This window comes from Ceratotherium simum, chromosome 12 (assembly GCF_057802395.1).
Source record: "Ceratotherium simum simum isolate JZ-2026a chromosome 12, ASM5780239v1, whole genome shotgun sequence".
Taxonomy (NCBI): domain Eukaryota; kingdom Metazoa; phylum Chordata; class Mammalia; order Perissodactyla; family Rhinocerotidae; genus Ceratotherium; species Ceratotherium simum.
This window is the reverse complement of record NC_141911.1, coordinates 41,927,555-41,954,521: the sequence shown is the minus strand read 5'-3', so window position 1 is coordinate 41,954,521 and position 26,967 is coordinate 41,927,555. Positions and strand designations below refer to the sequence as shown.

General features: G+C 36.9%; 1 protein-coding gene across 1 annotated transcript in view; it reads right to left on the bottom strand.

The window, feature by feature from the left end:
• INPP4B (inositol polyphosphate-4-phosphatase type II B) overlaps positions 1-26,967 on the bottom strand; it is a 380,123-nt gene that overhangs the window by 304,794 nt on the left and 48,362 nt on the right. The window contains exons 4-5 of the mRNA XM_087437582.1: positions 16,575-16,693; positions 14,403-14,519 (exon numbers count right to left, since the gene is read on the bottom strand). Coding sequence (XP_087293708.1) covers positions 14,403-14,519; positions 16,575-16,693 — 236 coding nt within the window. The remainder of the gene's footprint in view (positions 1-14,402; positions 14,520-16,574; positions 16,694-26,967) is intronic.

Sequence of the window (26,967 nt, the reverse complement as noted above, 5' to 3'; positions counted from 1 at the left end):
ACTGAAACAGCTCTGGTATACCAGCATAGGCTCTGTACCCAGCCACAAATCATCTCTTAAGAACATAGGTGAGATATCCAGACAGATCAATTCACCGGAAACATAGTCAACCTTGAGGAGTCTGATATCACGAAACCACTAATCTTTCTCTTAGAAATACACCAGTGTCACTCAGGAAAGAATGCCCTGAGCACAAGAATATTTGCAGTAAATCATGATGACACCTGCATTTCTCTTGTATTTTTAGTTTCCAAAGCACTTTTACATGTGTTAGCCTATTTTCCTTCCCGAGTAGACAGAATAGGTATTATGGTCTCCATTCCAGAGCTGGAGAAACTGAGACCCAAAAAAGATAACTTGTCCAAAGTCACACAACTAAGTAGCAGATGTGAGATTAGAGCTTCTGGCTCTAAACTTTATGTTCTTTGTTCTCTACGTGGCACCACGATCAAGAAGGAATCCTTGAGGGGACAAAGAGTTGTATCCTTGATCCCAAATTTGAAAATGTCCTTGCTACAGTTGTTTCCAACTCTACGTGAACCTGATTTTCCCATAATGGCATTCAGAAACCTTGTTCTTGAATCCATTGGTGGGGTTTTCAAATGCCTCTTACTATTATAATTCATCTCCAGTTTGGTATCGTCTTTTCTCAGATACTTGTTTAGGTTGCAAGTTCAAAGTCAGAAACTAATACCAAAGGAAAGCAACCATCTATTCCAGATGTGTGCTGGGGAAAGCAGAATGCAAAAGGCAATACAACAGAATCTGAAAGACATGCTTCTGCCTTTAAACCTACACTAACTGGAAAGGTTCTTTTTACAGAGAGAAAAAAATTTCTCTGAATATTTACATTGCCTTAAGGATATTTTTGGCTTTTTTTTGGCAACAAATGAACTTGATCCCAGAATTTAAAGTTTAAAACCTTTCCTAATGTACACACACATACAAATTTGTGAATATCATTCAATGTACACATTCATATGTAAAACTGTGTGTATATATGTATGTGAATTCACAAGCACATGTCTCGAGTTTTTAACATGAGGCCCCAGTTTCTTTGTTGCTCTAAGGCCAAGCAAGCTGCTACGCACATTTCACTACGCCTCAACTTAAACTCAGGAATGAAAAGCAGATGTGGAGCTACAACATATGCTTCTAATTCCCCGAGTGGGGGTGGGCTGGAGTTTGAGGTGGGTGGGCTCTTGTTTATATTTAAATCCTACCCAATTAAGATTTTCTTGGGAAATTGCTTTCACACATTCCAAAACACTAATATGACTATCAGTGCCTTTTTCAAAAAAACAAAATAGCAGTTTAAAAAATATTGGTGCGTTATTTAAAATTTTAAATATCCCTATAGACTCCATATCTGAGTAAATGAATCTCTATAGCGTCTTCCAAAGGCTGCTTTCTCTATCGTAGTTAAAAATTATTACCCAAGTTTGCACTAAAGACCAATATCTGTGTGAATTCACACACTGAATTCCTTAGGACATCATATAAGGAACAGCTGCCGCCTCAGCATTTAGCTCCATCCTCAATGAGCACATCTTAAAAGACAGCTTGACTTAATGCCATGAAACCTAAGTAACCTGGCTTATGGCAACATGAGAAGAAAATCTTTGTGATGTGGAAACAGATGTCCCTTAACATTTTTCAGAATGTGACATCACCTTCTGCCTTGATATACACAACTTCTCTCAGTAAGTTTAAAAATAATTTTCACGTGAATTTAAATACCAGCCTGAACCTAGTTGTAATTATCATTCCATTCAAATGACTCAAAGGAAAGCCTATGTTTCTTTAGAATTTCCTTTTGTTCCCGCTGTGCAGCATATACAAACTTACAGTAATTAAAAGCTATTCCTAGCTGAAGCAGACTAACCTTTGAAATCACTAGTTTCTGCTCCTTTCTAAGCAGAGGAAATGTTTTGGCAACACATTACATTTCAGCTTTGCAAAACCAAGCAGGAATGGGAAGCCAACGCAAGACACGTGTCCTCTGTGCCCATGTCGGTCTGTTTCAGGGACCACTCGCATCAGAGAGAATGTTCACTAAGCTTCCACCTGTACTTACAGCTATGCCAAGAATGCTGCCGCAAGAACGAATCAGGCACTAAAGGCCTAAGCCATCGGACAAATGGTAACAACTGGGGAATTCTTGAAAACGATCAGAATGAGGTAAATATCCCAGAGTCCAGGGAGATAAGTTGAAGCAAAAATAACTCTCTCTCGGTTCAGGGTCCAAGTTAGACTCACAAATCTCAGTGGTCAGTTATCAGATCATTTGATTGGTGTTAGCAGGTAAAAAGATCAATGCTCCGAGATCTACTGTGAAGCATGAATTCATTATCCAGTTTACTGACTCTACCATGCACAAGAAGTTGTGCTCCCACTTGCGAGTGCAGATCCAAGAGTCCCCTGTGGGTTATTTCAGGGAGTTCCCAGGGACTTCATCGAGTGTTGCAAGTGATGATCATTTTCTTCCTCTTCTGCTCTGACCGGCCTTGGCGACGTTTTCAGCTACTGCCTTTTCCCTACAGATGATCCCTGACAGCGGGGCCCTCACATGTCTCCAGGCACGGAAGCCCCTGCCCGGCACCTGCCAGCATGTCTCCAGGCTGCCACTTGCTCATGACAGTTCCCTTCCATCCTGGACTCTGACTGCCCTCCTGTGTTGAATCCTCAGGATTCAAAAGTGACATCCTCTCAGGACAATCTATTTTGTGTGGAAGTCATGGGAACGACACTCATCTTTTTAAGTTACATTTATTCTATTTTATTAAGAGTAAGAAAATCTTTCAGAAAATCCATGAACATGACTTTTATTATACTGTTATTTTATTTCACGCTCTTTTTTCCTTTTCTTTCTTTTTCTCTCCCCTCGTTATCTACTTCTCTCCTCCCCCATTCCATCCACTGCATTTATCCTCCTGTATTTTTCTATACACTCATGATCGTCATATACACTTATAGATTGCTTAAATATAAACACAATATACATATATATAAGGCATTTTTCATTAATAGTTTTTTTCTTTTTTTGGTTGTGGTGTTTTTTCTTTTTGAGGAAGATTGGCCCTGAGCTAACATCTGTTGCCAATCTTCCTCCTTTTTTCTGCCCAAAGGCCCAGTAGATAGCTGTATGTCATAGCTGTACATCCTTCTAGTCACTCTATGTGGGACGTTGCCTCAGCACGACTTGATGAGCGGTGTGTAGGTCTGTGCCCAAGATCCAAACTAGCAAACCCCATGCCACCGAAGCGGAGCATGTGAACCCAACTGCTACGCCACTGGACGGCCCCTCATTATTAGTTTTTTAAAAATGGAATTATATTACACACCATTTTCTGCATCTTGCTTTTCTCAATTATGTAATACCTCGTGGATCTTCCAAGTCTGCTTTTAGAGCTCCAGTTAATTACATCCGTCTTTTCTAAGGCTTCATAGTATCCCTAGTTTGGATACACCAGAATTTATTCACACATTCCCCTACTGATAGGCATTCACTCTGTTTCTAATTTTTTCATGATTATGAGCAATGCTCAAATATTCTTTTCCACATATCCTTAGTACTGGTGTTTTACTTCTATGAGGTTGATAACTAGGAGTAACATTGTTACATTGATCAAAATGTATACATATTTTTCATTTTAACAGATGCTGGCAAATTGTTTTTTTTTAAAAAGTCATAAACTTTTACATTCAATCAGCATTGTATGAGAATGCAGTTTTCCCACATTCCTGCCAGCAATGGTCTTTAAATTTTTTGCCAGTTTATAGTAAAAATTGATGATCACATTGCTATTTTAATTTTGTGTTTCCAAGGAAATAATTACAATATTTTTTTCATGTTTCTTGGTCATTTGAATTTATCTTTCCAAGGACTGCTTCTTCAAGTACTGTGCTCAGTTTTTCAACCCTTCTTATAAACTTGGAAGAATTCCTTAAATATTATAAGGATTATTCCACCAATCTGACTTGCATATAATTTTCCATATCTATCTTTTCTCTCTTGTTTATGCCATATATTCCCATATAAATAATTTAGATTTCCATATAGTCAAATTCCAGCCCTTTCTGGACTCTCATTCTTACAAAAACTTTCCCTACCCTTCCCCCAACCCCCCTCTAGATTGTAGTCTCTTAGATTACCTTGTAGGAGTTTTAATGTAATTTAGTTTATACATTTAATTAATCCACCTGAAATGTATTTTTATACATAGAATATAATGACACCATAATATTATTTTCTTCCAGATGGACAGTCATTTAACCAGCACTTTTTTATGTTAAATAATCCATTCTTTACCTACCGAATTAAAACCATCTAAATCATAGTGTTAATTATCCATGTATCCTGGAATCTGCTTCTGGATTTGACATTCTGCCTCCCTTCTCTATTTGTCCATTCCTATGATAAAACCATACAGATCTGATTGCAGTGGCTTTATGTTATGTTTTGAAGTCTAATTAGGCGAGTCTTACTCACTATTCTTTTAAAAAATGTCCTTGGCTATTCTTGGATATTGACTTTTTAAAATAAACTTTAAGATTATTTTATCCAATCCTTAACATCCCTCTCCATAAAAAATACTTTTGATATTTTATTTAGAATTATATTAAACTTACAAATTGAATTTGGGACAATTTCTATTTTATGTTATTTACTTTTCTTCCAACACAAGTATATTTTCCCATTTGTAAAGATCTTATTTTATATTCTTCAATTAGATTTTATACTTTTCTAAGTAATTTATACTATAAAAGAGAGAAACTATTGATTTTTAAATATATTTATTTTGTAACCAACCAACTTACCAAATTATGATATTTGGTATTTATTTACTAAAGTCTCTTGGGATTTCTAGCTATTTTAATCATAGCAATAGAAAAATAGTTTTGCTTCTTGCTTTCCAAATTTTGTAGAAGTAATATAATTTTCTCATTGTATTTTCTATAGGCTCCAAGAAAACACTGAATAATAATAATGATGGTGATTAATCTGGTGGCTAGTTGAAATGATTTTAGCATTTCATTGTTTAGAACATTTATATTATCTTATTAGAATAGATTTTTACTATATTTCTATATTATAATCTATTTCTTTTTTTTACTATATGTGGCCACTACATTTATTAAATGTCTCTTTAGCATCCATTGACATAACCAAATGAGTTTTCTCCTTTAGTTATTAATAAAATGGATTATATTGATAGATATATTGATATTGAGCCATTCTTGCTTTCCTGAAATAAACCCTTGAGCATATTTTTCTTTTTCCACATAGATGAATTCTACTAAATACTATTTCATTTATAATTTTTGTAGCTAATTTTAATTGAAATTTAGTTACAGATTTTTTTTTAATTTTCATCAGGTTTTGGTATTAAACTTATCTAGTGTTCATAAAATAAACTGGGTAAGCTTTCTATTCCCCCCACTCTACCCCCATAGCCAGGGTATATTCTTAGGTACCAATGATTCACAGAGAATTCTAGAACAATACCCATAAAAGGTGCCTGAAAGAGTAACTACTCCCTACCTAGGCTGTGTTCCTAGGTCGACCCTAACTGCCTAAATTTCTGCTCCCTTATGATGAAGATCAGAGAGCCTCCTAAAACTTCTGAGCAGACATCCATCAAATTAGATTTATGTAGACATGACTAAATTCCAATCTGTGGACTCCACAGACTCAAACTAGACTCACCTGCAACTCCCCCAACCACTCTTCTCAATGATAGCTCATGATGCTTAAAAATAAAAGTGCTCACTGCTCAAAACTCACAAGAGTAAAACATTAAAAGCCATTCTTGAATGCTGGATGGAGGTAGGGCTCAGTAAGAGTCCAGTATTCCCTTAGGAAACACAGGGTAGTTTATGCTTCTCTATGTTTGTGATTAACATTAACACAGTTGCCCAGTTTTGAAAAGAGAATGGAAAATGGTCTTACCTAATCATTTTCAGTGTAAATGGAAAAAGGCAAATTAACTCCAGGTATTGTTTTTTTTCTTTTTTATGCTAGGTTAAGCAATGTTATAGACAGTCAAGGGTAAAAATACTGAAACTACATTTCTGCTGATCTCCGTGAAATAAGGATGTGGCTACCTCACAGTCAAGCAGCCACTCTGCTATGGCCAAAAGATTTTAAATTTGTTTTGCTTCATGAGTAATTCATTTTCTTATTTCACTGTCAAAGAGCCAGTCTTTCTCCATGTGAACATCATTATTTTCTTGTGGAAAGTGAGGAGGTATCGATGAATACCATTTCCTCTACTGTGGAAGTCCAAACAAAAACAAAATCGCTGAATAGATGATATAGAAGAAGTACTGTGTGAGTGCAGAGGACAACAGAACAAAGAAAGAAGAGGAATATGAGAATAAAGAAAAAATAATGTAAAGAGCAGCAGAGACTGTAATGCACTTGGTATGTAAACTACAGAGAAGGGGAAATAAAAGACAGAGATGGAAATGCAGATATAGAGAGAGTAGCATAAATGCTAAAGGGAAGAAGTTAAATATGTAGCACTTCTGCTTCTGGTTAAGATGTAAAAAGTTGCAAGAGACTGTCACTCCCATTGGAACACTGAGAAGAAGTGAGATACACTACCTACCAAATCATAGCTTTTGTTAAAACCCATCAGAAAACTGAGGGTATAAATAAACCAAATGAAATCCAGAGAGTGAAAGACCCTTTCTAGAGGAAGAATGCCCACAGCTAGTATCAGCAGGAAGAGAAGGATCTTCCATAGAAACCAGCTGGACTTGTAATGAACTTTGAATGGGCACATGTGACCTGGCATGAGAGATTTGAATCCTAAGGAGCCCTAGCGACAGCCTGAGTCTCACTCATCCATCTGCTCTTTCCCACCGGACTTCATATCACACAGGAGGGTATTCCAATGAAGGACAAGGGCAAGAGAGCAGAGAGAGTCATGCTAAGGTACACAGGGCTCTCTCTAAAGTAAGGGCAGCAGAGTAGAGGTTGATTCCCCCATGTGCTAGGCTGAAGCTTGGGTGAGAAGTGGGAGAGCTGTTGAAACAAGTGCTCCAGGAATCTAAGGTTGGTTTAACATACAAAAATGAATTAATGTAATTCACTACATTAACAGAATAAATAAGAAAAACATGTAAGCATCTCAATACATACCATAAAATAATTTGACTAAATTCAAAACCATTCGTGGTACAAATGCATAGAAAATTAGAGATAGAAGGGAAATTCCTCAATCTGATAAAAGGCATCTATGAAAAACCTACAATTAAGATCATATTTAATGGTGAAATATCAAACATTTTTCCCTTAAGTTTGGGAACAAAACCAGGATTTCCACTGTTACCATTTCTATCAATATTGTACTGAAAGTCCTACCTAGCCAGTGCAATAAGGAAAGATAAAATGCACAATGACTGGAAAGGGAAACAAAAATCTTTCATTATTCACAGATAACATGATTGTGTATTTACAAAACTCTATGGAGTCTATAAAAAAAAGTCCTTTAGAACTAATATATGAATTTAGCAAGGCTGTAGGATACAAGGTCAATACAAAATAATTTTATTTCTACCTATTATAAAACAACAATTGAAAATTGTATTTTTAAAAATACCTTGTATGTTAGTACAAAAAAAATCAAATACCTAGAAATAAGTCTAAAAAATATTATAACCTGTATATTGAACACAAATACTTTGCTAATAAAAGTTTAAAGACCTAAATAAATGGAATAATATACCTGTCATATTACAGATCAATAGACTCAATATGGTTAAGATATTCATTCTCTCTAGATCCACCTACAGATTCAATACAATTCCAATTAAAATTCCAACAGGCTTTTTAAAGAAATTGATAAGCTGTTCTAAAATTTATATGGAGAGACAAAGCTCTAGAATAGGCAAAACAAAAACAACCTTGAAAAAAATAACAAACTGGTAAATATAGAGGACTTAAACTACCTGATTTCAGGACTTACTATAAAGCTATAATAATCATGTTATTGTCATGAAACTAGACAAATAGATCAGTGGAACAGAACAGAATGTCCAAAAATAGACCCACATGTATCAATAGACAACTGATTTTCCTGTCAAGGGACTATCTAAATTCAGTGGAGAAAAGAATATTTTTAACAAATGATGCCGGAATAGCTAGATATCTACATAAGAAAAAATAACTTTGATTTCTACCTCATTCTTATCACAAAAATTAATTTGAGATGGAACTTAGACCTAATTGTAAAGGCTACAACTATAAAACATTCTGGAAAAAAACATTGGAGAAGATTCTCATAGCCTAAGGTAGCAAGATTTCTTACGGCACAAAAGCACTAACTATGAATGAAAAAATTGATAAACTGGACTTAATCAGAATTAAAAATTTCTAATCGACAAAAAACATCATTAGGGAAATTATCAGGCAAGCCGAAGACTAAAAAAACTGTAGCACTTATACTTAACAGAAGCACTTGTATCTACAAAATATGAAGAATTCTTAGAAATAATAATAATAAAAAGAACACAATTTTTTTAAAATAGGCAAAAGTCTTGAACAGACAGTTCCTTAAAAAAAAAGACAGATGAATGGCCAATAAGCACAGGAAAAGGTGCTCAACATAATTAGTCATTAGGAAAATGCAAATTAAGATCACAATGAGATACCGCTTCATACCCACTAGAAAGCTAAATGAAAAAGATTGACAATATCACTGTTGGTGGAGTAACTGGAACTCTCATACATAATTAAGAGTAGGAGAATAAAGTCATACAGTAACTTCGATGAACAGTTTGACACTTTCCAGAAAAGTTTAACATGCACCTGCCCTATGACCTAACGATTAAAACTCCTCAGTATTTACTCCTCAAAATAAAATCAAATATCCACACAAAGACTTGGACTCAAATGTTCACAGACACTTTATTCATCATTGTCAAAAGCTGGAAGCAATCAAATGTCTATCAATAAGAGAATGAATAAAAAAATTGTAGTATAGCACTACAACATAAGACCATTCAGCAATAAAAAGTAGCAGACTATTGAGTACTCAGCAACATGAATGAATCTCAAAAGATACCAGATACAAGAGAGTACGCATTATATAATCTCATTCACATAAATTTCAAGAAGCAAAACAAATTTATGTCGGTATATTACGGGAAAGCAGCTACCTCAGGGCGTGTGGAGTAGCAATTAACTGGAAAGGGGCAGAAGGGAACTTTCTGGAATGATGTAAGTGTTCTATTTCTTGCCTTGGTAGAAGTTATGTGGTCATATGCAATTGTCAAACTCATTGAACTGAACACTTAAGATCTGTCCATTTTACTGTATGTAAACTATACCTCAATAAAATATAAATATGCTCTTTGTAAATATCTACCACTTATCAACAGGTAGAAAGGAAGTGAAGTTATTTATGAAGAACAGCAACATTTTAGAACTCTGAACTACTTCTATACGGAATTGGTAACGCCCCTTGCGAACTATGTCACAACATAGATAGGAGCATTCCAAAAGGCAAAGGCTGAGTGAATGAACAGGTTGAGAAGACCGCGTGGTATGTACACATAAAAGAAAAGGGAAAAACCAGGCTGGGGGGACAAAAGCAAAAGTTTGAAATATAAACTTAGCCATTTTACAACAGGTAATAACAGTTATTTTTTGATGAATAGTAGCTGGCCACTTGATTATAAAATATTCAGACATCTGCAATTAGTTATACATGCTTAATTTAAGTGCTTAAAAATTTTGGATATGGGTTTTTTCCTATATTTGAATACTGGCATTTTTTTCTCAATTAATCAATTTGTAATCTCCAAATAAAGAATGCTTTTAAAGTATCAGTTGAAGTAAAAAATATCACACTGTGGGATGTGAAAAGTTGAGGGAAATCCTATCAACTACATATGTACCATGGCATAGCCTGGAAAAAATAAAGGATCTTTAACTTGGCCTACTTAATTTTTCAGAATCCCAATTTCTTCATTTTTATAATGGGCATAATAATACTTTCCCCAAAGAAGGTTTATGGAGATTAAAGAAGAAACTATAACATGTTATAGTTTATAACATAACATAGCTATAACATAAAAAAAAAAAAAAATCTATAGTTTATATAACATAAACTTTAACATAACACACTAAACATAGTGCTTGGTATGTACTTAGTGATCAATAATGTCAATTTCTTTTTCCTTACCCACTGTACTGTATCTTCTAGATAGAGAGGAAGGCCAGTTCACAGAATGTGTATCTCAATAGGTATAGTTAGACTTAAACTTCTAACAAGTCAATGAAGAAAATCAAGCCAAGTCAAAGTACACTAAATGTAAATGGTTTTGCTTTCCACAGAAAAACATAAAAACTGAACTGAACACTTCTGTCTAGGGAATTACACTAGAACTACACTGCCTTGGGCATGTAACATACAGGATGAAATAAATTTACATCCAATCTTGATGAGGTCACTTCTGAAAGGTACAAATGGAGGGTTGCTAGTAACTGGTAGTTGAAATTGCCTTATGACATATATCCTCACCTGAGAAATGTTCAGTGTCTACTGGACATGGGACTCTGTCTTGTAAGCTGAACTTCTAACAAGTTGGGGATACAGCAAACATTTATTTACTCCAAGAGCAAAAGGAATGGGGCAATGTGCACTCCTGCAAAATACATCAGAAATTCAAATTTCTACCATGAGCAAAAACAGTTCTGTGACCTAACCATATGCTTGCAGATTAATGACTGTCCTCAGCTCAGTGTTGAAAGAGCCTTGTTCAGTACCTTCCAAAACACCACTCACATGGGAAGAAGGGAAAGGAGAGACCAAGTTGGTGATGTTCTTTTCTTTCGTAGATTTCTCCTTCCTCCAAGGTTTTTCTGTAATATCTGAAGGACCCAGATTCCCAGCTTGTTTCCCTAGGCCTGAACACTGTAAATGATGTGCTGAAAACACTTTTGTCTATGTTGTTTCAGTTTCTAGGAGTTTGAACATAGAGCATACAACCAGCATGTGTCCAGAAGATAGCAACTTCACTGTTAGAACTTGGGCTCTCATATCCTAGCCACAGGCTTCAATTTCAAACTTGAAAGTCTCCACTAAACAGCTGGATGTTAAAGTAGCCCATTTCTCATTTTCCATGAGGAAAATAATAAAAAGGTCACTCTAATTCTAATAACGACCCTGTCACCCCTATACCCAATCTCCCCACCTGCCAAGCATTATCTATCCATCTGCCACAGAGGGAAACTTACTGCAATGAATGGGAAGGATGAAGGATGTAGTAGGAGGAAACAATAGTCGTTCTGAATCAACAGCTGGACTCTTCTCATTCGTTACAATGATTAATCGCATTTCTGCTGAAGTTACTAAGTAAGATAATCAATCTTAGGTCCAGTTATTTAGAAGAATACAAGAACAACAAATAGTTGTTAGATAATAATTACATCAAAGGCACTGATGAAAGGTTTTCATTTCTCTTTAAAAATACCTAATATAAATACGTATGTAAACAAATATGAAATGGCAAAGTAACAAATTTGTTTGACTGGTTCACTCCAGGTAATGATAAACTCAAAAGGAAGAGATAAGCAACTTGGTCATCCGACTCAACTAATTAGTATTCAGCCAGTATAGAAGATCTCATTGTCCCGGGTCAGCCTAATATGATCAATGGTTTGCTAGGATCGAATATTCAAACTACTTTTAAATACACGCACATAATTCATTAATTTTCCAAAACACATAAATATTCATAATTCCATTTCTTAATCCTTAAAAGTATTATGATCTTAAAATGTTTAGGTTGTTAAGTGCTCATAATTATAAACTGTACTTTAAAACCACTTCCTGTCCCCTCCCTCACCTCCTTCTGCCCCAAAGAAAAACTTAAGAAGCGAGCGAAAAGGTGTCAGGATAAAGACTGTATGTCCATGGGGACCATTAGCATATTAATAAACTGTGTTTCCATTTACACTTCCATCACCAGAGCTAATTGTTAGTTATTTTAAGGAACAGCTTATACCTTAATTAACAGCACTTGGTAAATGAAAGCTGGTTGCATTTCTTAAGTACGTTCAAATTTCACAAGTCTTATTTCACAGCAGGGATTCCAGCGCATCCAATACTTTTATGTGATAACACCCTCTGATCAAGCAAGAAAGTCTTTAAAAGACCCTAAATAATTAGTTTCCAGAATAGAAGCCAATAAGAAGTATAATTAATGAGCAAGCTAATTATTTATCCCTAAAGCATTCACAGACATACACATTTTAAATGAGAGAGATTGAAGGGGACAGAAATACCTTTGGTATTTAATATTTCTAACTTGGACATTTCCAAGGACCTAACAAACTGAAGAGTTTAGGGGCAACATTTTCATTTCTGTAGCACAGTGTTCTTACACCTCCGACCCTTCCATCTCCTGTCCTGTCTATGCCTTGGGGACTGCTGGGAGGATTGTATTTGATTATGCGCTTAGAAGAACATAAAATCCCACAGTTTCTGCTTTGCTTTCCTTGTCATCCTGATCATTTCTCTGCGCTTATTACTTCTCAGCCCTGTTGTATCACCTCCTCCCACCATCCATTTGAACCATATCTCCCTCCTTCCCAATTTCATGGTCTTTCCCCCTTTCCACCCATTTCTCTCTGGTCTCTGGCAGAAAGAAAAAAAAAAGGAAGCCATGCAAAGTGGCTTTGTGCATAGCCTGTCAAACCTGGTCCCCCATCTCCCAATACAGTCCACTCCCTTTCCACGTTACCTCAAAAACCAAGGAAAATGAACAGAAAGGAAAAAACAAAACTCCCAAGAAAATATTTTTTTAAAAGTCGCCAGTTTTAACCCCAATTTTTTGTCTCTTAAAAATATTTTTATCTTCCCCTCTTCTTCAAAGAAGTCAGAAATAATAAAATGTAGGACCACTTAAGAAAAAACAAAGTAATTTATGGAAAAAGAGGTTAATATTCCCTTATTTGATTTTTACTATTTATGAGGGACCATGAGGCAGCAGCCAAAACAATAACTACCACAATAATAGCAGCAACTTAACACTTATTAACTAATCCGTAGCAGTTAGTCTTCTACATATTTTACACATATTAACTTATTTAATCCCTACAACAACCCCACAAGGTAAATATTATAAATGAGGAAACAGACACCCAGAATTAACTCTCCCAGAGTCAAAAGCTAGTGAGCGGAACAGGAACCAGAGAGTGTGCCTTCTCCACACCTGTACCAGACCGCCATAACTGCTCTATTCCACGTATATGCTGTGCATTTAATTGGGCATTTCTTCTGCAATTTTAAACAAATGAACTTTTCTGGGATTAAGACAAGTAGAAATTCCTCCAATATAAAATATTTTTTCTCTATTAAATATCCCCCCACCTATCTATGTTATATATTTTGTGGTAAAGAATGGAGAGAAAGAGTTGAGCGAGACAGAAATGCCTAAGTGAGGGCAGAGTTTAAGCTACATTTCCCCTAGACCTAGTGACACAGTGTGTGTGATTCTCCAGGTCCAGCAGCATCCTTTAGCTTCAACCAGAACTCTCCTGGAACCTCCTGGCCCACCCGCCTTCAAAGTATTTCCTGGCTTGTGCTTCACTATTGACCATCAAGACTTCCATAGATCCTCTTCCTTGAAAACAGACAAAAATCCATGCTAACGGGAGAAATTTAAAGGAGAAGCCTCCCTTTAAACCATTCCCTTCCCAATACCTACCCAATAGCATTTCCTCCTGTCCAAGAATTTTAAGAGTGACCTCTAGAGATAGTGCCTGGTTACTTAACTGTTTAACCAGGAGGTCTCATTCAAGTGGAGAAAAAGTCAGAGCCTGTAGGAAGTCTGAAGGATCTCGGACAACAGGCCATTGGGACTTTACATGACCTTCATGTAAAGAGGCCAATTAAAGCTTTTGCCTAATGCTTCCAGGTACCTCCTCTGCTTGCTTTGGTGCCCGGAGTGACTTCAGGAAAATAGAGGGAGTTTCTCTCTATACAGTATGTAAAAGAACCAATTGTGAAAGTAGAGCACTTTATTACTCCCCTGTTTTAGAATAATTACCACATCTAGAAAGTGTTGAAACATTAATCTCTTCCACTTGCTTTCTGCCCATAATATGACTCCTTCAGCAACTCCTTAAAACAACAACAAAAATGTAAACCAGAAGATCAAGCCAGCCTTCTGAAAAAGAGAAAAATCTGTTCTGAAAGCTTTTGCTCCTAACCAATTGCCAATTTGGCACTAAGCCAAATGAATTTGGGAAAAAACGCAGCAAACTATAAACATAAACATAATACAAATACTGTCTTTGAAAAATGCCAGTCACATAAAAAACCCAATAGTTTGGAAAAGCATAATTCCTTTTCCCAAAGAAAGAAAGAAGTACAAGTACTTACAGTGTCATGAGACTTATCCTTGACATCATAGACGGTTAGTTTTATTTTGGTCTCCTCATAGATGGGATACTCAGATGGGAATGTGACACCAGTCAAAAACAGTGGGTCTCTTGTTCCCTGTAACAGCACAAGCAGACAACTTTGATTCAATAAGGCAGCAACTGCAGTCGGCAGCACGCAGTGACACATGAGAATGCAGAAAGCCTGTCCAGGTCGGTTTGTTTTTCTAGGAAATAGTTCTATAGGAAGAGAGATCTGAATTGCCAAGTGATGCTCATGGGCAACAACATGACCCAAGGCCCCACAGTATTGATATAGCTGTTGATAGTAAATGGCCCTGCATCATTGTCAGAGCTGTCTTGAAAAACAATTTATTTTCATTATATGCAGAACCCTCCTTTAGGGTCAGCTGTCAATCCATTGAGAATACATTTAACGATCTAACCTGTCATTTATGCAAATAATCTAAGATATTGACTGATCAAATTAAAATGAAGCTATTTTCTCAGAAAGAACCATTTGGTAATCTTATGCTGTCCATTTATTTCCCTTCTGTAATGCTTCAATTGAAAGCCATGCTTTGATGGTATCCATTCGTTTTTAGATGTTCAGCTGTGTTTTTTTTTTCAGACCGATTTGAAAACTAATGAAAGAAACTAAATATGATGGATTTGCGGCTATAAAATTACTAGTTCAGGATGCAGTGCACAGGATATTTCAATGCCTCCCAATTCATTTTTAGAGAGCTGACATCTAACACTAAATTTTATATCTATATTTAAATATGTATGTTGCCAAATATTACTGAGATGTTTGCTAGAGTGCTGTAAACTATCTGTCTATGAAAGTTTCTGAGAACCCAAGTTGCTCATTTATTCATTCATTCTTTCGTTTTATTCAACAAATAGTACTTTTTGTTCGGCACTGTGTTAGACACTTTGGAACAGGCAGTGAACCAAACAGTTACACATGTTCACATATAAAATTCTGAAATGCGTCAAAATAAATAATTTCTCTCAAGTTTTGACAATATTTAAAAAATCATTAAGTTGGAATAATACTTGAAAATGTTTTTCATATAAATGAACAATTTTTGTCAAGTTTCCTTTACATGAATAAGACTATTTTTTGTTAATTCAGCTACAGTATTAACTACAAATTATATGAACATTGGAATCTAAAGTTTCCAAAGGGCAGATTCAAGGCTATAGGCAGGATCTGGGTCAGTCCCATTAAAGAAATGAGTCGACTTCAGTCTGAATCATTTTCCACCAACCGGGCATCAAGGCACCAGTCTGCACTGATCAAGCCAGGCCTGGGGTAGGCTACTCCGTTTCTTGCAGAGAAAACTCCATTCAAAACAGACAGGGCTCACAAGTCTAAGAAAAGCACGCAGAGGCAAGGAGTTTAGAGTACACTTTCGTTAGTCCCAAATGTTCAAATAAGTATCTCTCATTCACTAAGGCTGTGAAACATGTGTGATGAGAACAAAATAATCAAAAGGGAAACACTTCCTCTTTTGAATCTGATCCAACACAATAACAAGTTTCCTCCTGACACATTTTGAATGTTATATTAGTAACAATAAATGTAAATAGGAAATCTCTCATCTGATGAGTAATATTTACACTTTTTGCCTAGGAACTTCACAGTTTCTCAAATTAATCATCTACCTTTCTTTGAAAAACATTGTACTTTTAAAAAAAAACAGACACAAACAGCAGAGAATATAAAGTTTCCACAGATAGACTGAAGAATACAGGAAAAAAGGAAAAGGGCAAAAATACTCAGTGGGTTTAAAACTTCTCTGGGTACTTGATGACTTTCGTTTTTACCCTAAAAATAAATATTCATTCCATTTAATTTAAAATCTATATTTTGTTTTTTTTCCCCTCTTTTTGGTGCTCTATTCAAGGATTCAAAGTAGTAATTTTTCTATTTACTAAAGAAAAATAAGATCGTTTAGGAAAAAGGCAAGTTCTTCCTCCATTTATTTATTCTGGTAAGTTACCAATGCACACTTAATAACCTCAGGTATGCTTTCCTAAATGACAGAGGACGGTAACACAGCATAGCTACAGGGCATGAACTAATTTATTTCAGCTGTTTGCTCAAATCCAGAGAGAGACTGAGAGACAGCATGCGAGTAATGCAGGCACGCAGCGTGCTCACCTCCACAATTTCCGTGCTCGAGTATCTTGTCAGACTCTGCTCTGCTGGGTGGATTACTGAGATCTGCACCAGCGTATTCAGCTTCCGATCACGGACAGGAGCCACAAGATCCTTGCATGCTGACAATGGCAGAGGAAAGAGAAAGAAAAGAAACTCACACCATCTCTCAGAGAAAACTTCTGTCCCGGGCTGGAAGTAAACTTAGCTACAGTGCTGAATGAACTCTCCTGGGACACTGGCTGATTTTACAGAGGAAGTCCCTTGGAAGTACCTTACAGAAATAGGAAGTCACGTGCTGTTGAGCTGAATCGAGAGTTCATTTCCACTGACCACATTTGCAGCTCTTGTAAGTCTCGACTGCCTTGGAATCTCAGCTCTAATGCGTGACTAGACACACGCCGCTCAGGGACTTGAGTGACTTTAATTAGTCACACTCCCAGACTAAGTAAATTGATTTGGGCCATATCCGGGAAACTTGACTCTCTTCCTTATTGACACTGGCTGGATTAGTTCAAATGTTCGAATGCACACTTGGTCCTTACCTATGTCTTCTCTAGAGCTGGCCTCTTTCAGTCATACACAGGGACAGAAACTGGGAAGAGAGGCTACCCTACCAACACAGCACACAAGCCACAAGGGAGGAGCAGAGGAGGCAGTGGATAGGTTAAAACCAGCCTCTGTCTGGGATCCCAGCCAAGTCTGGGAGGGAGAAATGTGGAATAAGGATGGGTTAATTCTTGCCCAGGGGCCACAAATGTAAGAACTTTCCCTTGAAACACCAGGCTCATATTACAGACTCTCATCACCATACCATATTTACTTGAATATTTTATCCTCCGACATATCATTTTCCCAATTTTGGGAAGAAAAATCCCAAAAAAATTCCTTTTCAGCAAGTCCAACATCTTCTCTCACTGTGCTTTCCCCGCTGGCTTTGAAATAGTAATTTTACTACCTGCAGTTGGATGGATAAGTATGATGCAAAGTGTTCTCACCAGAGAGGGTTCAAGGCAGGCTCAGCTGGTGGGCTGAGGTAGGCTGGGGCTTTGATTGGGGAACTGAGACATGGCCCTGGGTCCCGGATTCCTGGTGAGAGTGTGCTGGGCTCTATACTCTCCCTACCCCAAGCCTCTGACCAGTGCAGGAAGGGAGGGAAGGATGGGAGTATTTAAGTTATGTTGTGGCACTACAGCTTCTTACAGAGGCCTATCTACTGGGACAGAAGTAGTCCGGTTTAAATCTGAAACTTCAAAGCAAAGGAAATTATAAATGTAATTATCACCTTTCAATCGCTTACAGATCATCTCACTTATAGAGGAAAAAAGCAGGAGCTTTGGAGAGAAACAGTCCTGTTTTTTGTCCAGTTCTACTAGCTAAGCAACGCTGGGCAAATTATTTAACTTCTTCTTGCCAGACTTTGAGATCCTTTTACTTCTGTCTGGTATTTTGTCATAATTTTTCCTTATTTAAACCACATGTCTCTAGCAATACAGGAGCGCTTAAGAAAGTATGTGTAGAAAAAAGAATAGCTATAGTTTAACCCTATTTTTGAGGAACTTTGCTAATTACCTCTTTATTTCTCAAAACAGTGCTTTGAATTATTATTTCAGTTTTACATATTAAGAACTAGAGGCTTAGAAATATGAGTACTCACATTTACATTACTAGAACTCTCTGGTAGTTTGCTTAACATCACACCCCATTAGCTCCATTTCTTTTCTTGCCTACTGAATTCCTCTCGTGCACAATGGCACCTCTCTTGGGAAGACCCACTGCCATGATTCTTTCTTGTCTAACCTAAGAGATCTATAGTTTTAGAAAATACTGATGTGAGGTTTCAATAATGTCAACATATTGCCGGAAGGAAAAAAAAAGCTAGATTTAGACTTGACTCTTCTTTGGTGGTTATTTTGATCATTTCCTCTACTTGCCTTAGAAATGTGTTTAATTTTATCACTCATTCTCTTGGTTTGGTACGGCTCTCTCTCCATTTACTGATATTGACATATATTTGTCCTTGGATTTTAAAGCTGGAGTCACTTTGTTTCAGACACATGCATCTGGCCCACTTTCTGCTTGTAGTCTCCACCATATGTATGATCTTATGACACCTTTGCTCAAAATAAGACACTCCTTTTCTGATTTCTTATCAGCCTTGACTGTGGGCTGTGGTTAGTTCCCAGAAGTGAGCAGCTGTTCTCCATTTTATCAGAGAAACTCAGACTCACTCCTGACAAAAACAGAGAAAAATCTCCATTAAATTGAAAAGTTCTGTGGAACTCAATTTGCAGATCCCCCAACAGTGATGAAGTAAAACAATAATGACACTTTGTATTTCTTTATATTCTATAGCTAAAACAATAATGACACGTCGTATTTCTTTATATTCTACAGCTAAAAACAGGCCAACAAAACAAGTCATATCTTGAGCTGCACATGTCTCTTTTCTTACCAATAGCCCAGAGCATTTTACTGTTCTCTAATGCTTATGCAGCCAGATGTTGTGGAAAGACCCTGAAATCAGTCGGAATTCCTGAGCTGTATTCCTAGATTCCCAGTTTTCTAGTTATGTGACATTAAGCCACAAAGTCTTAGACACTCAATTTCCTCATCTGTCTACCTATTTCTCAGGGTGGAGTTGAGGAAGAAATTAGGCCCTTTTCTCTAATAGACTTTTCTATGCAAAAATAAAGTTTACTGATAAAATTATACTAACATTTACCAATATTAATACCAAGATTTACCAATATTTGGTGTTTTATTATTTTGTAAAATGGTTTTTATTGACTTAGTCATATTCAGACAGCTCCTTAAAAGCTGTCACCAGGTCCAATATTTCTTTGTAAATACCAAACCAGTATATGAGTCACTGGATTTCATAAAGTGAAACCTGTACACACTTTAGGTGTATAGGAGGGTGATAAATGATGAGTGATTGGATTGCTTCATGGACATATTACTCATTGGATCACTATAAAGTCTAACCTGCACTGGAATAATTCAGTAGCCAATAAAGAAGCCTGAAAAACATGTTTTCAGGAATCAAAAAATGTTACATCAGTCTTCTAGCCATACTTACTACTGCCCATCACCCAAGAAAACTCAAGTCTAGGAGTAGCCTGCAAAAATGGCCTTCCTCAACTCACAAGACTAAAAGAATGCTTTGTGGTTTTGCTTCTGTTGTTTTGTTTTGTTTATGTAAGAATTCTCAAGTCAAATGGGTGGCAACAAATAAATGCCTCTCTGCAATCGTTCATTCATCAATAGATTTTTACTTGTATTTCTGCCTTTATACTGGCTTTGTTTTGGACTGAGCTATTTAGAAGTACGCTCAAAGCCTGGAAGAGTTTAAATATACGAGATGCTGATAGGTTGGGATTCAAATGCACTTGTGTCCACTAAATTGACTATTTTTTACTGAACAGAAGAAAAAATAACAATATAGAAGTAATGAGTAATTTTTAAAAGAAACATAATTCGAAACTTTTCTTTAGAAAAAATAAGAGCTACGAGTGACCATTTTTCCTGTTAATTTTGCTATAGTAAATAGCAACCAGAGGTTTCATTTTCTATTGCCAGTGGTTGTGTGTGAGATGCCTACAGGTGTCCCCAGCTCAGATTTGTACAGAAGCCAGATAGCTCTCACTCTAGTAGAAGAAAATCCCCAGTAGAAGTGTAATGATAAAAATAAATGGAGCTTCAGTAACTCAGGGGAGGGGGAGGCACTGAGCAAAATGGAAAGCCTATGCTGTGTCAAAGAGGGGACCTCATTTCAAATTCACTGCCTGAAGAAATGAAAGCCCACTGTGGCTTGATTTTAGGATTTGTCCAAAAGCACTGGCCAGTCACTGTGTAGGCTAAAGCTGTAAGAGCCACACAAAATATATTTGTGACTGGATTTGACCTAATGACCAGAAAAGTTGGCAACCTCTGGTCTAGATGCTTAAAACTACTCTTGGAATCTTAGGAAGAGAGCACAGCTCATCTTTTGCTCCTGTAGTTCTAATATTTGAGAGTCCAGAAGCTAAAGGGCAGGGGTCTTCAGAGTTCCTGTTGAGTGAAATATTCTGTCTATCCCAAAATACTGTTTTTAGAAAACAGCAGTTTTTATTTTGTTCAGCCAACATTTCTAAATCATGTCAAGTCTATTGAGTCCATAAAGCCTTTTCATCACTTTAGCCAACTTTGGCTGGAAGCCTAAAAATGCCTCTTGACTCTTCTATCAGAGAGTGAGGTCCCAGCAATAATCAATTTGAAGTAGAACACAACTGTTCGTTCAGGTGCCTTTGAATTCAGCAGCACTGGCCAAATCCAGGTCTTTCTAAGATCCACATTGGATATGGAGTGCACAATGAAGCAGAGGTGCCTGCCACAGGCCTTCACAAGGGCAATGGCATGAGCCACGCAGTGTGAGTTCATGGCTGAATCCAAGCACCAGTCTCTTTCCCTTTAAGAACTCTTTCTTCTGTAAGTCAGGTCATTTTTCTTGCCTCATCCCATTTCATCTTGTTTCTTGCCATTCAGTGCTGGAGGCATCTAACCAAGTTTATCCTCTTTCCTCCAGAACAAAGCAATGGCCATAAGCAGAGGAGATGGGGGTGGGGGACTTGACAGGAATTTCCACATCTCTACAGCTCTGTTCTTAAATTAGCCAAAGGAAAGTTAGGCTTAGAGGAGAAACCAGACAGTGTAGCATATGGAGGATAAAAGAAGGGTTTTTTTTTCACTTGAGGTAAAACTATTTGAAACCAGGATCTAACCGAAGGAGATATGTGACTTTAGATAAACTCCTGTATCTCTTTGAGCCTCTATTTTCTTATTTGTAAAATGGAAATAAAAGGACAAATTTCATAGATTTATATGAAGTAATGTATGTAGAATGCCAGGCACATAACAGGCGCTTTAAATTATTATTATTATTATTAAGATTAATATGAATGTGGTTATTCATTGACAGAAAAATGAATTTTATGTAGCCAATATTCTTATAGTAATTAAATGCTCAAGATATTCCAGGTTGGTCCTTATTTTGTATAACCTTATTCTTTTTCAATAAAAGCACTTTATTAAATACATAACAGTGAATTTTTGGTTCTCGTTTTCATACAAATAAATAAAATTTTTTAAAAACCTTTTATCCGTTTATTTGCTAATTTCAGAAATCATAGTATTATTAATAAATCGCCTTCTATGAAACCAGATGTGTGCACTTACACTTATTAATTTCACCTCTGACTGGGCACTTCCAAATGAGAAGCCAAAAATAGCAGAAAGCTTTATTTTCTGTCTGCCTTCAGATGTACAACAGGTAAATGGGCAACTCACCCTCTAAGTAGGACTATAACTTAGAGAGTGATGGCCCATAAGGAGGCATTATCTTAACAATTGAGATGTCCCAAAGCATCATGGAAAGACTTGCTCCTCTGTTCTGTACATTCTTTCATCAAAAAGGAAGACAGTGGGAGCTGGCCAGTGGCATAGTGATTAAGGTTCGGCATGCTCTGCTTTGGCGGCCCGGCTGGGTTCGCGGGTTCAGATCCCGACCTACACCACTTGTCAGCCATGCTGTGGCGGCTGCCCACATACAAAATAGAGGAAGATTGGCACTGATAGTAGCTCAAGGCTAATCTTCCTCAGCAAAAAAAAAAAAAAAGGAAGATTGTGAAGGCTAATAAAGCTTCTTTTTCTTGTAATTAAAAATAAATGTTACAGCTAGTACCCAGTATAGCCTGATGGCAGCATACCTTCTCCTCTGATGAAAGCTCCCCTCTTGTACCCTCTACAGATTCTTCATAGGAAAAATGGCAGAGATAAATCCATGCCCCTCAAGGGCAAAAAAAGGCCAGGGGACAGGGGGCATCTTGAATAGGAAAGTGCCCTATACAAACAGGAATTTAGGGAAATAACCATCTAGCTTCCAGGCTCCCTCCAGACCACCATTCTTATCTTACCACCACTAGGAGAATCAGCCACTTCCCTAAGGCTGAGGGTAAGACTATTACAGCCTAGAAAGCAGTTTTTTATCCACTTCTCAGCTTCTTAATGTTAGGTCAGGTTTCTCAAAAATGCCACATATATATCCTTGCTCCTTATACACCAGAACATTAGATGCCACTAATAAACTGATATGCCAATTTGGGTTATGTTTCCAGTCCAATAAATTACTGGCCTCCTTTACATGGTTTCACAGTTACCATTTTATACCAGCGATGACATCTAGATTAAATCAATTTACATCATACATTAAAAGATATATGTAACACTTAAAAAGCTTAATAGCCCCTCTCTCTAACTACTTTGCCAGTATAATATGCTTTCCTATTTTTAGTTTCTTCTGCCTTTCTATTCTTTATTCTTCCTTTCTCTCAGGAATTTTAAGACAGCAATTTTCTGAAGCCTAGGATGTCAACCTCTATAGTTCAGATCTCCTGAGTGGATTCAGAAGACAATACTGCCTCATTCCCAGGGCACTGCATTCCATGACAATTCAATTCTGTGTAGTAAAATAGCAGAATGCACAGTGTCCTTGCCTCATACTAATATCCACACAATGAGAATTTCATAAGTAGTTGGGAACACTCTATTCACTTTTGAATATTTCTTAAGGCTATTTCTTCGAAAAATGTGGCTCTATATCATGCTGAGCTGATGTAGGGCCATTAATATATATCTCCCCATGTTCATTCTGTATTCTCTGTAGAATCTTTAATAGTCTCTAATTCATTGAGTCTAGCATCACGTCTTGCCCTCCCTCTTCATTTTAGCTTATTTTCAACTGATCAAGCCACTTTCTGTAATTTTTCTCATTTGGTATTCTTTCTTTGTGTTCTCTTCTCTGCTCTCTAGAATGTCCTCTCTAACATATGTTTCTCTCATCACTGTGAAAGATGAGGTCATCAAAGTCATCACTTGTATATTTACAAGACTTGGGACTAGTGAGGTCAGGAATACATCTCTCTTAACAAACCATAGCTTCTCCCTCCAATTAAGTAATCATTTCTTAAAGCTTTATAGAAATAAAACAAAAATGTGTTATTTTCCCCTTAACTGTGGTTGGGAGATTTTAATTAGCACACACTTCCCTAAAGAGTATGTAAACCATGCATATCTTCCAACACAAGTGATATTTGTCGGAAAAACAAAAAATGTATAGAAGTTTGTGTAAAAAAGATGATTAGAAAATTTGAAATTATTTTTTTTTCTTCTTTTTTTTTGGTTTTCTTTTGTCTGTTAAGGCATTGAGTTCAAAATACTAATGTTCCAAATTCAAAATTAGGGTCTTACTTTTCAAGGAGAATAAATATACCCACAACTTGAAGCAACAGTATTAATTTTAGGTTTCTAGAAAGTCAAGGGGTAAAAAGCAATTCAGTGTTTAAGGTTGAAAGATAAGAAATTCACCCGAGGAATCGATACACACACACACACAGACTAAACCAATCAACCAATCAACAAATAAATAAACAAAGCCATCCTAATGAAAGAATTCCTTAGGAATACTGAAATAATGCTAGATTTTTTGCTCCTATACTGCAACAACAAAATGTGAATATCATACAAATTTTAAGGTTGTTCTCCTTTAAGATAATACATAAAGTATGCAAAGAAGATGGGGGCGGGGGGCAGGAGGCACAATTTACTGCATACTTACTATGGGCCAGGTGGCATTAGGCTTAAACTTTGCATGTGTTAGCTCATGCCCAGAACAATAATGTACCTATTGCTGCCTCATAATTCTATTAGTTCCATATCCATATTTTTCACTAATCAGTCAGTCAAATTTATAGATCACAACATATGGCTCAAGGATAAAGGCTATTTTTTATTTATTTATTTTTTACCAATAGCTCAGTATGCAGCAGTCTGACTTAATTTTTTGACAATAACATCACTCTGCTCCGTCTGGTCCTCTGCATGTTCAGTGGTGATTTAGCTTTGTAACAAGAATTTTAAGAGTCAACACTCTGATAACAGAATCCAAATAAAGTTTGAGGAAAGGATGAGACTAATGCCATAGGGAGGAAGCAGAAGACAGAGTTATTGAGGAATATAGGTAATAATTTGCAAGAGGGAATTTAAGAGATTCTGTTATAGAAATATTGCTTTAGAATTCTTCCTACATTGAGATTTGAGCACCTCTGCTCCTAAATTTCGTTACAACTGGATTCACTTATAAGTTAAACGGATTTCCTTGATGTAAAAGGCTAGATTCAGATTGTTGGGAAATAGGTCCTGGAATAAAATTTGTTACATTTTTCCCTCCATAGCAGAACAATATAAAAACATGCTCCCATATTTCATGTGTATCTGTGTGTGTGTTAAATAAAAAACACGTTGGCCTTTTAAAAGAAAAAATAGCCGAGAAGAAATTCACTTCGTTATCTGGGAACATCATACATACTAAAATAAACTACCCACTCAGTACCCATTCTCAATATAAGTATCATTGAAGACTCTACAGAGAGAGAAAAAAGGAACCTCTGCCTGGAACAATGGTGCTCTCTGGAAATGCTCTTTGATTGTCTGTGCTCCGGAGCAGTGACGATGCCAGCTGTACAACAGACAGCATATTTGCATATGAAAAGAATAAATTTGGTTCAAATCACTGTTGTCAGTACCAGAAGACTGCTATTCTCCAGCTTGTCCCCTGTTCCCTCAGCTTCTCTCATGTCAATCCTCAGAAAATTCTATTTTGTCTTGTTTTCATGAATATTACCTAGGTGACTGAAACTCCATCCTCAAACAATTGAATTAGAAACAAGTCTATGCCCGTATTTCATCTGGTTTTGATATCCCACGCTATGCACTGGAAACCCCAAACTGGCCTGGCATCATCATCTAACGTTGCCTACAGACTTGGCTCTTTGTGTGCATGCTCCAAATCCACGTTCCACTTCAGAGACAACAAGCGCTTGCTGTTTTCTGCTGCTCTTTTCAGCAGGAACATATGTGCTGCTTAAGAAAGGATGAAAATGTTATTCCAAGAATGGAAGCAGGTCCCTCTGAACACTAAAAGAAATATCGTGAGTCAGTTAATGGAAATCTGTAGTGTTAGAACTAGGATCACGGAAGTAAGAGGAAGAAACGTAGAGAACAACCTTAAGCCTTGATTACTCACCCAGAGGCCAAGATGATAACGTTTTTCCAGAACTACCAGTTTGACATGGAAGCCAATAGGATTTCCATTCAGGACAAGCATAGCACCCATCAGTGGATCCAGCAGTGCACATGGGTTAGTGGGGAGGGGCTGCTTCCCTGATTCAATTTACCTCTGAACCAAAAGATGAGGCCAGTGTGGCTGGCGAAGACAGTTACAGGAGGGGTGGCAGGGAAGTCAGGGCCTGAGTCACCAAAGGTGGATGGCTAAGAGAAATGTGCTCAAAGTTTCTGAACTCCAATTGAGGACACAAAATGATGTCTTGGAGGTACTTGGGAGTCTGGGGAAGAATAAAGGAAATAGGGGCCTGGAATGATGCCTTCAGGGGGTGACAGTCTCCTGAGGGATTCTGAGGTCCATTTGTCTGGGCAGGAAGTAGCAAGCGATCTGAAAAGCAGTTGTTTCACCTGGATGATTTCATACCCAACATACTGACTCATGGTCTGGGTTTCACCAAATCCTGAATGAGGCAATTTTTAGACATGCTTTTCCAAACCAAAATGTTTCAGGAGAATTGCATTGTATATATCGCACCTAAGAGCTTAAATTTTAGAATGTGGTGCTTACATTAAGGTAATGTTTAAAATTTCAGCAATATTTTTTCCTATAAATGTATTAGGCTTAGCAGTTGTATGTGGTATTAATAGTTTTTTAATGAAATTACTGTCCCTCTAATACCAAATATTTTACAAGTAGATTAAAAGTATTAAATCAAAGCCATATATAGATAGATTAGGAAATAAGGGGGGAAAGAGAAGAATGGGAAAAATAGATGGTTCTGGGGGGATAATTAGCCTCTCATTTTATTTTCTCCATCTAGAACATTCTTTGGGAAAGGACAAGTTTTGAAGAGCTTGAAAAAGATAACTCCCCATTTCTCTTGAGTCTCTTGAGTCAATCATATGTGTGATTTTCCTATAGACAAAAGAAAATCTCAATACACATGCTGAATATAGGGCTCTAAGGGTGTCAATTCGTCCATCATAAGATGGTTGACTCACAGGAAATAAAACAAGGTTAGTACAGATAAGCTAAAGCTAGAAATGACTAGTGATCCAGGAGACATGAAACAAGAGGAGGAAGATGAGTCTGTAGGTGAGAAAGCAAATGTGGGCTAGCTTGAGGGCAGAAAGGGTCTAATTATTCAGAGTAAAATCCACAAATTCAACACTATGTGGAAACAATGTAGATCAGACAACTTGCAAGTGGGAAAGAGTGGTTCTAAGAGAATCAACG